Source organism: Microcaecilia unicolor, chromosome 3 (genome assembly GCF_901765095.1).
Source record: "Microcaecilia unicolor chromosome 3, aMicUni1.1, whole genome shotgun sequence".
NCBI lineage: Eukaryota > Metazoa > Chordata > Amphibia > Gymnophiona > Siphonopidae > Microcaecilia > Microcaecilia unicolor.
In genome coordinates, this window is record NC_044033.1 from 397,216,413 (window position 1) to 397,231,371 (window position 14,959).

General features: G+C 42.3%; 1 protein-coding gene across 2 annotated transcripts in view; it reads right to left on the reverse strand.

Annotated features, from left to right (window-relative positions):
* The window catches only part of EFHC1 (EF-hand domain containing 1), a 123,710-nt gene that overhangs the window by 61,386 nt on the left and 47,365 nt on the right, over positions 1-14,959 (reverse strand). For both annotated transcript variants that reach the window (XM_030198728.1, XM_030198729.1), the window contains exon 5: positions 166-358. In XM_030198728.1, the coding sequence (XP_030054588.1) occupies positions 166-358 (193 nt within the window). The remainder of the gene's footprint in view (positions 1-165; positions 359-14,959) is intronic.

Sequence of the window (14,959 nt, forward strand, 5' to 3'; positions counted from 1 at the left end):
TCTAACCACTAAGGTGTGGGGTGTGGAAGGAGGGGAATGGACAGGATTTTGGATTTAGCTTCTGCCTTTTTCAGTAGTAGTTCAAGGTGAGTTACATGCAGATACACTAAGCTACTTCCTCTCCATAACTCTAAACACAATGTTCCCTAAAAAGCTGCCTCTTACCTTTAGGAGGCTTGATAAGTTTTGGTAAGTGCTGGCGCTTTATCAGCACTGGGAACGGGTCTCTTCCATCATTCCGTTCATGAACCTCTCGAACTTCCACAGAATCATCACTCAGATAAAAATGAATAACAACAGGATGGATCTCTCCAAACATGTTGTCTGTGTCATCCCAAACTGAGAAGAAACGAAGCACCTATGAAAGAATCATACAGCCATTCATGTCATGAAATATTACTCCCTAGACTTATCTATAGTTACATCTATATATCTTACCTATACATTTTATATGTATATTCAGCAATGTTAACTGCGTAAGTTAGCCCATTAAATAAGCAGTCCTAACTTTATATGGATAAATTAGCTGTACAAAGTTAGGATGGCTATTTCTGCACACCATTTAAACAGAAAAAATATAAACCCTGCCTCTGGAATGCCTCTCTGTCCTCCCTAGTTTCAAGTTTATTATCAATGTTGATACCGCCTAAGACAAAATCTATCAAAGCAGTTTACAAAGCAAAAATAACAAATATCAAAAGATGTAAAAGAACTACAATATAAATAGGAAAAAAGAAAGCAAGTGGAGAAGAGAGTTGAATGCTGGTCAGAGGCTAAAGCAGAGAGAGACACCATCACGTAGCTACAATCGAGCAGTCAGGCTGCGAAGTATGGAAAGGGTCAAAGGCCATGGCAAATAAGTAGGCCTTAAGTTGAGCCTTAAAAGTAGGAAGGAGGGGAGGAACAAACATCAGCTCTAGTGATGGCAGCTCAAGGCTAAGGACCCACTCGAGCTGCTAACACTCTGTATTTTTTAATTTAAATGTTTTTATGATAGCTGTTTAAATAAAAAGTTGATGAACAGAACAGAGGTTTTGGTCCCTGGGGGCAAATGATTGATTACATGCAGTAGGCTCAAGGGTTTGGAATAGCTTTGCGCTATAGGAGACCTAATGGCCTTGCCACTGATGGACATCTGATGCCTCTGGGTCCTTTTTCCTCTTTCTATACTTACATCACAGTGTTCTTTGTTCCCTTTGGGTATATAGAAATGTTTGAGGAGCAAGATGTTTTGGATTGTTTTTGTTTTTCCCTTTTCCTTTGCTGATGCTAATTGGGTTTCTGCCAGGTACTTGTGACCTAGCTTGGCCACTGTTTGGAAAACAGGATATTGGGCTAGATGGACCACTGGTCTGACCCAGTATGGCTACTCTTATGTTCTTATGTAGTTTTAATTTGTCTGCAAAATTGATTGTAACTTGTCACTGAGATCAACAAGGTTTGGATTTCTTTCTCTAAGCGAGCCGTTCAGTATGAGAAAAAATTATCTAATAGCCTAGTTCTCTTTACATTCTTTAAGGATAGAAATGTAAAAAGAGTGCAAGTTCTCATAACTCTAGATTTTTACATAAAAATTATGTGATCCAAACGATATGATGGAGCTAATCTGTAAAGTATCTTATAGATGAAACAATAAAATTTATATAATACCCTCTCATGAACTGGGAGCCAATGAAGTTGTCCATAATACAAGGAAACATTATCACATGTTTTAAGCAAAAAAATCAATCGCAACGCTACATTTTGGATAGTATTAAGTCTCTTCAATAATTTTTTTAGAGACTCCCAAGTAAATAATGCTACAATAATCCAAGAGATTCAAGATCAAAGATTGTACAATTAAATGAAAGTGATCTTGATCAAAGTGTTTCTGTATTCTTCATAAATTGCGAATTAGTTTGTAAATTTGATGCTCCAAAGACAGCCTATTATCTAAAAGAATTCCCAATACTCTAATGTAGGGAGAAAACTGGTATAATATGAAGCAGTTTTTCACTGTTTTAAAAAAATATGATTCCTGGAGGGAAGATGATCCCCAGGCTTAATCTCTTGCACTCCTTAAGCAATAAACTCCGCTTATGCAATGAGTTTAAACCTTCACATTCAATGTACCATATTAACTTGTTCCCCCCCCCCCCCCCATAAGTCCCTCTGAGCAAAACAGTCCAAATATAGTAGATCTCAGCAGCAAGCCAACTAATCATACCCAAAACCAATAACAAAGAGGAAACCCCCTGCACCCTTACGCTCAACCCTCCCCAACCCCCCTCCCCTTCCCTTCCATCCCACCACCACTATAACCCCCTCCCCTTCCCTACCCACCATCCATTCCCATATTCCATGAATATGGGTATAATAAATTGAGGCAGTGCCCATCTGCTTAAGGACTGGAAAGTTCTCTCCAAGGATCATCACAGAAGTAAGTAACATAGACATCATTATACTCCCCGGAGAGCTATTAAGCTATCACACCCTCTCCCCACTCACACAGTTTTTGCAATCACATCTAGACCACTCATCCACCATAGCCCTCTACACCACATCAACGATACAGCACATCTAATACATAGAGAAAACCAATTGCGCCGTCTATGCAGTGCTCTTGTTGAAATGTTCCAGTTAGAATCTAGGACTCCGGCATCAAAGCAGCAGAGACACTTCAAGGAAGGGGGCAAGCCAACATCTCCTTCAGAGGTCTGGGCAGGCGAGCTTGTAACTTGTCCCTCTGTACTCTTTGCCCTTTTGAGACTGACTGCCTCAGATCCTGTTTATGCATCTCTGGGTAGCTTCTCCTGAGAGGTTGGCTACTTGTAGCTGCTGTAAGACTCTCCACATATCCCCTGGGGATAGAGCCCACTTAGTGACACCATTAGTAAACTGCAGGCCACATGGAAAGCTCTATTTACAGTGGGGGAAATAAGTATTTGATCCCTTGCTGATTTTGTAAGTTTGCCCACTGACAAAGACATGAGCAGCCCATAATTGAAGGGTAGGTTATTGGTAACAGTGAGAGATAGCACATCACAAATTAAATCCGGAAAATCACATTGTGGAAAGTATATGAATTTATTTGCATTCTGCAGAGGGAAATAAGTATTTGATCCCCCACCAACCAGTAAGAGATCTGGCCCCTACAGACCAGGTAGATGCTCCAAATCAACTCGTTACCTGCATGACAGACAGCTGTCGGCAATGGTCACCTGTATGAAAGACACCTGTCCACAGACTCAGTGAATCAGTCAGACTCTAACCTCTACAAAATGGCCAAGAGCAAGGAGCTGTCTAAGGATGTCAGGGACAAGATCATACACCTGCACAAGGCTGGAATGGGCTACAAAACCATCAGTAAGACGCTGGGCGAGAAGGAGACAACTGTTGGTGCCATAGTAAGAAAATGGAAGAAGTACAAAATGACTGTCAATCGACAAAGATCTGGGGCTCCACGCAAAATCTCACCTCGTGGGGTATCCTTGATCATGAGGAAGGTTAGAAATCAGCCTACAACTACAAGGGGGGAACTTGTCAATGATCTCAAGGCAGCTGGGACCACTGTCACCACGAAAACCATTGGTAACACATTACGACATAACGGATTGCAATCCTGCAGTGCCCGCAAGGTCCCCCTGCTCCGGAAGGCACATGTGACGGCCCGTCTGAAGTTTGCCAGTGAACACCTGGATGATGCCGAGAGTGATTGGGAGAAGGTGCTGTGGTCAGATGAGACAAAAATTGAGCTCTTTGGCATGAACTCAACTCGCCGTGTTTGGAGGAAGAGAAATGCTGCCTATGACCCAAAGAACACCGTCCCCACTGTCAAGCATGGAGGTGGAAATGTTATGTTTTGGGGGTGTTTCTCTGCTAAGGGCACAGGACTACTTCACCGCATCAATGGGAGAATGGATGGGGCCATGTACCGTACAATTCTGAGTGACAACCTCCTTCCCTCCGCCAGGGCCTTAAAAATGGGTCGTGGCTGGGTCTTCCAGCACGACAATGACCCAAAACATACAGCCAAGGCAACAAAGGAGTGGCTCAGGAAGAAGCACATTAGGGTCATGGAGTGGCCTAGCCAGTCACCAGACCTTAATCCCATTGAAAACTTATGGAGGGAGCTGAAGCTGCGAGTTGCCAAGCGACAGCCCAGAACTCTTAATGATTTAGAGATGATCTGCAAAGAGGAGTGGACCAAAATTCCTCCTGACATGTGTGCAAACCTCATCATCAACTACAGAAGACGTCTGACTGCTGTGCTTGCCAACAAGGGTTTTGCCACCAAGTATTAGGTCTTGTTTGTCAGAGGGATTAAATACTTATTTCCCTCTGCAGAATGCAAATAAATTCATATACTTTCCACAATGTGATTTTCCGGATTTAATTTGTGATGTGCTATCTCTCACTGTTACCAATAACCTACCCTTCAATTATGGGCTGCTCATGTCTTTGTCAGTGGGCAAACTTACAAAATCAGCAAGGGATCAAATACTTATTTCCCCCACTGTATATTTAATATTAGCATCTTGCAGGAAGGCCATCACTTCCGAGAATTCCTATCTCGGTCTTAGAGTGATCGCAGAGATATCCTGGAAGATCTCATTTCTAATCTCCTTCCATTGAATAGAGATTGTCTCAACAATCTCAAGATTTTATCCTTGAGTTGAAAGTCATGCAAGTGCAGGGTAAGTAGTTGTTTACTTTCTTTTCATTTTCTTATTGTAATTCTGTTGAAATTTCAGTGAGGCTCTGTGTTAAATGCCTTAGTGCCGTGATTTTAGAAGTTTTTGTGCAGTTTTTGTGCTAACACTCTTTATTTTTTAATTTAAATATTGTTATGATAGCTGTTTAAATAAAAAGTTGATGAACAGAACAGAGGTTTTGATCCCTGGGGGCAAATGATTGATTATATGCAGTAGGCTCAAGGGTTTGGAATAGCTTTGAGCTATAGGAGACATAATAGCCTTGCCACTGATGGACATCGGATGCCTCCGGGTTCTTTTTTCTCTTTTTACATTTATATCACAGTGTTCTTTGTTCCCTTTGGGTATACAGAAACCAAATTAGCAGCAACATTCCATGCTACCAATCCTGGGGCAAGCAGTTGCTTCCCCATGTCTGTCTCAATAGCAGACTATAGACTTTTCCTTCAGGAATTTTTCCAGACTTTTTTTTAAACCCAGATACGTTAACCACTGTTACTACATCCTCTAGCAAAGAATTCCAGAGCTTAACTATTTGTTGAGTGGAAAAACATGTCCTTCTATTTGTTTTAAAAGTATTTCCATGTAACTTCCTTGAGTGTCCCCTAGTCTTTGTACTTTTGGAATAAGTAAAACATCAATTTACTTCAACTCGTTCTACACCACTCAGGATTTTGTAGACATCAATCATATCTCCCCTCATCCATCTCTTTTCCAAGCTGAAGAGCCCTAACCTCTTTAGCCTTTCCTCATATGACAGGAGTTCCATCCCCTTTATCATTTTAGTCGCTCTTCTGTGAACCTTTTCTAATTCTGCTATACCTTTTTTGAGATATGGCAAAGGAATTGAATGCAATACTCTAGGTGGGGTTGCACCATGGAGCGATACAAAGGCATTATAGTACTATTGGTCTTATTCACCATCCATTTCCTAATAATTCCTAGCATCCTGTTTGCTTTTTTGGTCACCGCTGCACACTGAGCAGATTTCAGCGTATTTTCTACAATGACACCTAGGTGTTTTTCTTGAGTGCTGACTCTCAAGGTCTAGCATCAGGTAACTATGATTCGGATTATTCTTTCCAATGTGCATCACCTTGCATTTGTCCACAATAAATACCATCCGCCATTTGGATGCCCAGTCTTCCAATTTCCTAAGGTCTTCCTGCAATAGTTCCAAGTTCGCTCATGTTTTAACAACCTTGAATAGTTTTGCATCATCTGCAAATTTCATCACCTCACTCATCGTTACGATTTCCATATCATTTATAAATATGTTAAATAGCACTGGTCCCAATACAGATCCCTGCGGCACTCCACAGTTCACTATCCTCCATTAAGAGAAATGACCATTTAACCCTACCCTCTATTTTCTGTCCAATAATCAATCCCTAATCCACACTAGAACCTTGCCTCCTATCCCATGACTCTTTAATTTTCTCAGGAGTCTCTCATTAGGAATTTTATCAAAAGCTTTCTGAAAATCTAGATACACTACATCAACCAGCTCACCTTTAGCCACATGTTTATTCATGCCTTCAAGGAAGTTAAGCAAATTGGTGAGGCAAGACTTCCCTTGGCTGAACCAATGCTGACTCTGTCCCATTAAGCCGTTTGTCTGTGTGTTCTGTAATTTTATTCTTTATAATAGTTTCCACTATTTTGCCCAGTACCGACGTCAGGCTTACACTGGTCTTTAATTTCCTGGATCACCCCTGGAATCCCTTTTAAAAATTGACGTCACATTGGCCACCCTCCGATCTTCAGGTACTACGGCCAATTTTAACAATAGTTACATATTACTAACAGCAGATCAGCAGTTTCATACTTGAGTTCTTTGAGTACCCTAAGATGTATGCCATCTGGTCCAGGTGATTTACTACTCTGTAATTCGTCAATTTGTCTCAGTACATCTTCCAGGTTCACTGAGATTGCTTTCAGTTCCTCCACATCATCATCCTTGAAAACCATTTCCAGTACAGCCAGATCTCGTACATCTTCTTCCGTAAAGACAGAAGCAAAGAATTCATTCAGTTTCTCCGCTATGGCCCTGTCCTCCCTGAGCACCCCTTTGCTCCTTAATAATCTAATGGTCTCATGGATTCCCTCACAGGCTTTCTGCTTCTCATGTATCTGAAAAAGCTGTGAGTTTTAGCCTCTGTGGCAAGTTTCTCTTCATATTCTATTTTAGCCTTATTAATGCTTTGAATCGGACTTGCCAGTGCTTATGTTTCTCCTTATTTTCTTCATTTGGGTCCTTTTTCCATTCTTTGAAGGACAATCTTTTGGCTGTAATAGCCTCTTTTACTTCACCTTTTAAACGTGCTGGCTGATGTTTTCTCTTCTTTCCACCTTTGCAAATACGTGGAATGCATCTGGACTGGGCTTCCAAGATGGTATTTTTTATTAACGTCCATGCCTGATTTAGTGTCCTTAGCAGTCAATCCTTTTAGTTTCTTTTTAACCATTTTCCTCATTTTATTATAGTCACCCTTTTGAAAATTAAATGCAGCTACAGTAGATTTCCTTTGCGGGCTCATCCCAGATAGTAGATCAAACTTGATCATGTTATAATCACTGTTTCCCAGGGGACCCAAGACCACCACCTCACGCATATGCCCTGCACGCCACCAAGGACCAGATCCAAAATGGCTCCCCCTCCTTTATTACATCCAGATATTTTATCTCCCTGGCACTCCCTGATGTAACATTTATTCAGACAATATCAGGGTAACTGTGCAAAGTGATGCATGTGGGAAAGAGGAACCCAAACTATAACTACGTCATGCAAGGTTCAGCGTTGGGAGTCACGGACCGAGAAAGGGATCTAGGTGTCGTTGTAGATGATACGTTGAAAACTTCTGCTCAATGTGCTGCTGCGGCTAGGAAAGCAAATAGAATGTTGGGTATTATTAGGAAAGTGATTGAAAACAAAAATAAGGATATTATTCTGCCGTTGTATCGCTCCATGGTGCGACCGCACCTCGAATACTGTGTTCAATTCTGGTCACCACACCTCAAAAAAGACATAGTGGAATTGGAAAAGGTGCAGAGAAGGGCGACAAAGATGATACAGGGGATGGGATGACTTCCCTATCAGGATAGGCTGAAGAGGCTGGGGCTCTTCAGCCTGGAGAAAAGGCGGCTGAAGGGAGATATGATAGAGGTCTATAAGATAATGAGTGGAATAGAACGGGTAGATGTGGAGCATCTGTTCATGCTTTCCAAAAATACTAGGACAAGGGGGCATGTGATGAAGCTGCAGTGTGGTAAATTTAAAACGAATCGGAGGAAAATTTTCTTCACTCAACGAGTAGTTAAACTTTGGAATTCGCTGCTGGAAAAGGTGGTTAACCAGCTTATTTTCCAAGGACATCTCCGGCCATCTTCCGACACAAATCGGGAGATGGCCGGTGATCTCCTGAACCCGGCCAAATCGGTATAATCGAAAGCCGATTTTGGCCGGCGCCAACTGCTTTCCATCGCGGAGCTGGCTAAACTTCAAGGGGGCATGTCGGTAGAGTAGCGAAGGCGGGACGGGGGCGTGGTATGAGATGGCCAGCTTCGCCCGATAATGGAAAAAAGAAAACTGGCCTTGATGAGCATTTCGCTGGCTTCACTTGGTCCCTTTTTTTTCAGGACCAAGCTTCAAAAAGGTGCCCCAGCTGACCAAATGACAACCGGAGGGAATCAGAGATGACCTCCCCTTACTCCCCCAGTGGTCACCAACCCCCTCCCACCCAAAAAAAACGTTTTTGCCAGCCTCTATGCCAGCCTCAAATGTCATACCCAGCTCCCTGACAGCAGTATGCAGGCCCCTGGAGCAGTATTTAGTGGGTGCAGTAAACTTCAGTCAGGTGGACCCAGGCTCATCCCCCCTACCTGTTACACTTGTGGTGGTAAATGTTAAGCCCTCCAAAACCCCCAAAACCCACTGTACCCACATGTAGGTGCCCCCTTCATCCCTAAGGGCTATGGTAGTGGTGTACAGTTTTGGGGAGTGAGTTTTGGGGGGGATTTGGGGGGGCTCAGCACCCAAGGTAAGGGAGCTATGCACCTGGGAGCTATTTTTGAAGTCCATTGCAGTGCCCCCTAGGGTGCCTGGTTGGTGTCCTGGCATGTCAGGGGGACCAGTGCACTACAAATGCTGGCTCCTCCCACGACCAAATGCCTTGGATTTGCCCGGGTTTGAGATCGCCGGCATTAGTTTCCATTATTGGCAAAAAACGATGCCAGCCATCTCAAACCCAGCCATCTCTGACATTTGGCCGGCCCCAACCGTATTATCGAAACAAAAGAAGGCCGGCCATCTTTTTCGATAATATGGTTCGGGACTGCTCTTTGCAGCACTGGCCAAATAGATGGCCGGCCATCTATTTGGCCGGCGCCGTTCGATTATGCCCCTCCACGGCAGTTAACTTAGTGGACTTCAAAAAATGGTTGGACGGCTTCCTGGAGGAAAAAGCCATAGAATGTTATTGAATGGATGAGGGAATAATACAGTATTTCTAGGACGGGCGGGACAAATTGCTTGTTTTTTTGGCCGCTGTCGGTGACAGGGTGCTGGGCTCGATGGACCCTTGGTCTGTCCCAGCATGGTGATGCTTATGTACTAACAAGTAGAAGTAAATTGATTTTTTTACTCATTCCAAAATGTAAAAAGACTAGGGGACACTTGAGGTAGTTACATTTAAATACATTTAAAGCAAATAGGTGGAACATTTTTTAATTTAAAGAATAGTTATGCTCTGGAACTCTTTGCCGGAGGATATGGTAATAGAGGTTAGCATATCTGGATTAAAAAAAGTTTGGACAAGTTCCTGGAAAAAAGACTGTAGTCTGCTATTGGGACTGACATGGGGAAGCAACTGCTTGCCCTGGGATTTGTAGCATGGAATGTTGCCACGATTTTTGTTTCTGCCAGGTTGGCCACTGTTGGAAACAGGATACTGGGCTAGATGGACCATTGGTCTGACCCAGTATGGCTTCTCTTATGTTCTTATGTTCACCCATTATTATAGCATTGCCCAAATTGCCAGCTTTCCTAATCTCTGTGTAAACATTTCTTCATCTATCTGTTCGTTCTGTCCCGGTGAACGGTAGTACAACCCTACAGGAATACTCCTTCCCTTCACACATGGAATTTCTATCCATAATGATTTCCAGCTGCTATCTGTTTTGTGTGGAAGTTTATTTTATTTGACTCAATTCCCTCTTTAATATATAGGACAGCCCCCCTCCAATTTGATACTCTCTATCATTGCGATACAATTTGTACCCTGATAATACAGTGTCCCATTGATTGTCCTCTTTCCTGTTTCAAACTGCAGTGCTCATTAGGTTAACTTGCTTTTGTTATGGTTGTACTTCTGAGACTGAACTCCTGCTAGTTACCAAAGACCTACCCCCAGTGAAGTTGCCAGGGTTACATGGCTTTATAAATGGCTTTTCTAAACAGTTTGGGGGACAGCTAGGGGGCTTCCTGGCCAGGGTCTTTAACTCCTTTCAACAAGGGCAGAGTCTACCACCTGCCATGAACACAGCTGGAATTACTATATTGTGCAAACCTTGCTGCAGCTCGTATCATCCGATCTCATTAATCAATGTGGACTTGAAGATTCTGGCCAAGATACTGTCAGATAGGCTTGCTCCTCAAATTCCTCCCCTATTTAATCCTGACCAGGCCAGGTGTATTCCTGGGCAGCAGAACAGAGATAATATTAATAGAGTTATACACTTAACATGGGCCATGCAACACACAAACACTCCTGCTATTCTGATCGCAGTGGACATGGAAAAAGCTTTTGACCGTGTCCACTGGGCATTTATGTTTGAGGTGCTGCAAAAGGTGGAAGTGGGTCCTGGGTTTTGTAGCTGGTTACCAAGTGAAAATCAATCTCAGATCCTCTTCACTTCCAACAATATGAAATAATTCAAAGCACACAAGTGAATAATGAAGTCAACCCTCTTGTTTTTATGCAAAAATGAAGGAGGAAAAAGACTCCATAATACTGTGACAATTCTCCAAAAGGAATCCCCGCTTCAGCGGTTGTATTTGCACATAGTAAAAAATTATTAATCATGGGTCTCAAAAAACCTCCTTTACAAAAAACATAATCAATTTAACAATCCCAATAAAAAAGTACTTATCTTGAATAATACTCATGAAACTTATCTTTGAAGTGCCATGTGTGTAGTCAGTGGTTCAATCTCAGCGGGAAAACAAGCAGCAGTGCAGTCCCAATGGACCTGTTTCACGTCTGCGTCCTCTGGAGACAACACTGTGCTTGCATTTCAAGCCAACTGGCAAAAGAACGCTCCCCTGCTAGATCCTTCATTGAGACTGTTAAATTGATTATGTTTTTTGTAAAGGAGGTTTTTTCAGACCCATGATTAAAATTTTTTTACTGTGTGCAAATACAACCGCTGAAGTGGGGGTTCCTTTTGGAGAATTTTCACAGTATTATGAGGTTTTTTCCTCCTTCATTTCTGCATAAAAACGTGAGGGCTGGCTTCCGATCAGATACCGCATTCAATTAAAGCTTCTCCTTCTTACCTACAAATGCACTCAGTCTGCTGCCCCTCACTATCTTTCTACCCTCATCTCCCCTTACGTTCCCACCCATAACCTCCGTTCACAGGATAAATCCCTCCTCTCAGTACCCTTCTCCACCACCGCCAACTCCAGGCTCCGCTCATTCTGCCTCGCCTCACCCTATGCTTGGAACAACCTTCCTGAACCCTTACGCCAAGCCCCCTCCCTGCCCGTCTTCAAGTCTTTGCTTAAAGCCCACCTCTTCAATGCTGCGTTCGGCACCTAACCCTTGCCGTTCACCGAATCCAGACTGCCCCAATTTGACTGCCCCTATCGGACCGACCGTTCACTTGTCTATTAGATTGTAAGCTCTTTGAGCAGGGACTGTCTCTCTTTGTTAAATTGTACAGCGCTGCGTAACCCTAGTAGCGCTCTAGAAATGTTAAGTAGTAGTAGTAGTAGTAATCACACTCAGTGTAACTTTCCCTTTGTGGTTAAAACGGCCCTAAAATATTTGGGTGTCAGGCTATCAAATTGGTTAGATACCCTTTTTGACCTGAACTACAAGCTTTTGATTTACAAATTGCAAGAGAACTTGAGAGAGTGGAATAGAGGTGTCTTTTCATGGACGGGTAGAATGGACATACTTAAAATGAATGTTTTGCCTAGACTCCTCTATTTGCTTCAAGCTGTACCTATTTTTATTAGGTACCAGAAGATTGAAGGGTAGCCAGTGTAACGCTGATTTTAAAAAGGGTTCCATAGGTGATCTGGGAATTTACAGTCCGATGAGCCTGACATTGGTGCTGGGCAAAATTGTAGAGACTATCATAAAGAACAAAATTACAGAACATATACATAAGTATGGATTAATGAGACATGGAGGGACATTTTCGAAAGGGACGTCCAAGTTGTGATTTGGACGTCCTTGCAAAATGGACGTCCTTCTCTTTTGAAAATGAGCCCAAAAGTAAACATGGATTTAGTGAAGGGAAATCTTGCCTCACCAATCTATTACATTTCTTTGAAGGGGTGAACAAACATGTGGATAAAGGTGAGCCGGTTGATATTGTGTATCTGGATTCTCAAAAGGCATTTGACAAAGTACCTCATAAAATACTCCAGAGGAAATTGGAGAGTCATGGGATAGGAGGTAGTGTTCTATTGTGGATTAAAAAGTGGTAAAAAGATAGAAAACAGAGAGTAGGGTTAAATGATCAGTATTCTCAATGGTGAAGGGTAGATAGTGGGGTTCCACAGGGGTCTGTGATGGAATTACTTCTTTTTAATATATTTATAAATGATCTATATATGGGAATAACTAGTAAGGTAAATACATTTGTTGATGACACGTGGAGGGGCATTTTCGATAGAACGTCTAAATCAGAATTTGGACATTTTACAAAAACGTCCAAATTCTGAACATGAAAGAAGGTATTTTCGAAAAAGATAGATGTCTGTCTTTTATGTTCGAAAATGCTATGGACGTCTCTTTTTTTTTTTTTTTTTTTTTTGGGGGGGGGGGTCCATTTTAGAACAAAAAAAGTCCAAATGCAAAATGTCCAAAACAGAGGAGGAATGGCTTAATAGTTAGTGCAGTGGGCTTTGATCCTGGCAACATGGGTTCAATTCCCACTACTGTTCCTTGTGACTTTGGGGAAGTCAAATGCATAAGGGGCATTTTTGGATATGACATCTAAGTCTGAATTTAGACGTTTTTTGTAAGACGTCCAAAATCAGAACAGGAAAGGTCATTTTCTACAAAAAAAAGTCTCTCTTTTCCTTTTGAAAATGCTGTTTCGAAAAACGTTTTCTGATTTGGATGTTTTATTCTTTGTTCCATTTTCAAACAAAAAAACATCCAAATGCAAAACATACAAAATACACAAGAAAATCCACAATAGAGTGAAACCATTCACATGTTCTAAGTGTGGTAAAAGCTTTGGTTGTAATGTAAATCTCAAAGTGCATCAGAAAGTCCACACGAGAGAGAAACCATTTGCATGTATAGAGTCTGGTAAAAGCTTTGGTCAGAAGGTAAACCTCACAATACACCAGAGAATACACACAGGAGTGAAACCATTTACATGCCCTGAGAGTGGTAAAAGCTTTGGTTGGAAAGAAAGCCTTACACGGCATTAGAGAATCCACACAGGGATGAAACCATTTACATGCACTGAGGAGGTGAAAGCTTCAGTTGAACTGGGCCAGGTAATTAGGGAATGTACACTATGAAGTATGGAAAAATAGCACTCTGGTATTTAGATACAAGTAATGAGACCTCCTTTTCATCTATAGATCTGAATTCAAAGCCCAAATCTAATGATAAACAATATACACAAGGCTCAGATGTTATGGAAAGCTTGGCATCAGGTAGAATAGTGGAAAAGTGACATCCCAGGAAAGCAATAGGGCATATCCCTGGGGGCACTGAAGTGGACTTTATAAAATGCTCCCAGGTACACATCTCACCATTGCTCCCTTACCTTGCCTGCTGAGCCCCCCTCCCCTAAAACCCACCACCCCCAACTGTACACCACTACCATAGCCCTTACAGGTGAAGGGAGCACCAATATGTGGGTACACTGGGTTTCTGGTGGGTTTTGGAGGGCTCACAGTTTCCTCCACAAGTGTAACAAGTAGGGGGAGGTAGAAGCCTGGGTCTACCTGTCTGCAGTGCACTGCACCACTACTAGACTACTCCAGGGACCTGCATGCTCTTCTAATGAACCTGAGTACAACATCTGAGGCTGGCATAGAGGCTGGAAAGTAATATTTTTAATCACAGTTTTTTGAGGTGGGAGGGGGATAGTGACCACTGGGGGAGTAAGGGGAGGTGATCCTCGATTCCCTCCAGTGGTCATCTGGTGATTTGGGGCACCTCTTGGGTGGAGTAGAGGCGTAGCCTAGTGGTTAGTGCAGCAGACTTTGATCCTAGGGAAGTGGGTTCAATTCCAACTGCAAACAGGTCTAGCTCAAAACATCTAAAGTATAATCTTGGACATCTTTGTTTTGTTCCATTATGGCTGAAAGATGTCCAAGTCTTAGGAACGCCCACGTCCCACCTTGAACACATCCCTGGCACGCCCCCTTGAGATTTAGATGTCCTTCTGACGGACTTCAGAGAAAAATGTCTTTAAAGAGGTTTTGAAAATACTGATTTGGACTTTTTTTGTGAGATAAACGTCCATGCAGACAAGTCACTTTTTGGGCGTTTTTCTCTTTTGAAAATGAGCCTGAAAGTTATTCAAAGTTGTTAAATCGCAAGAGATTATTAAAAATTGCAAGAGGACCTTACGAGACTGGGAGACTAGGAATACAAATGGCAGATGACGTTTAATGTGAGCAAGTGCAAAGTGATGCATGTGGAAAAGAGGAACCTGAACTATAACTACGTGATACAGGGTTCCACATTAGGAGTCACCGACCAGAAAAAGGATCTAGGTGTCATCATTGATGATACGTTGAAACCCTCTGCTCAGTGTGCAGCAGTGACGAAGAAAGTAAATAGAATGTTAGGTATTATTAGAAAAAGAATGGAAAACAAAAAATGAGGACGTTATAATGCCTTTGTATTGCTCCCTGGTGAGACTGCACCTGAATACTATGTGCAATTCTGGTCACCGCATCTCAAAAAAAATATAGTGGAAATTGAAAAGATACAGGGAAGGATGATGAAAATGATAAAGGTGATGGGTGGCTAGAGCTCTTCAGCTTGGAAAACAGACTG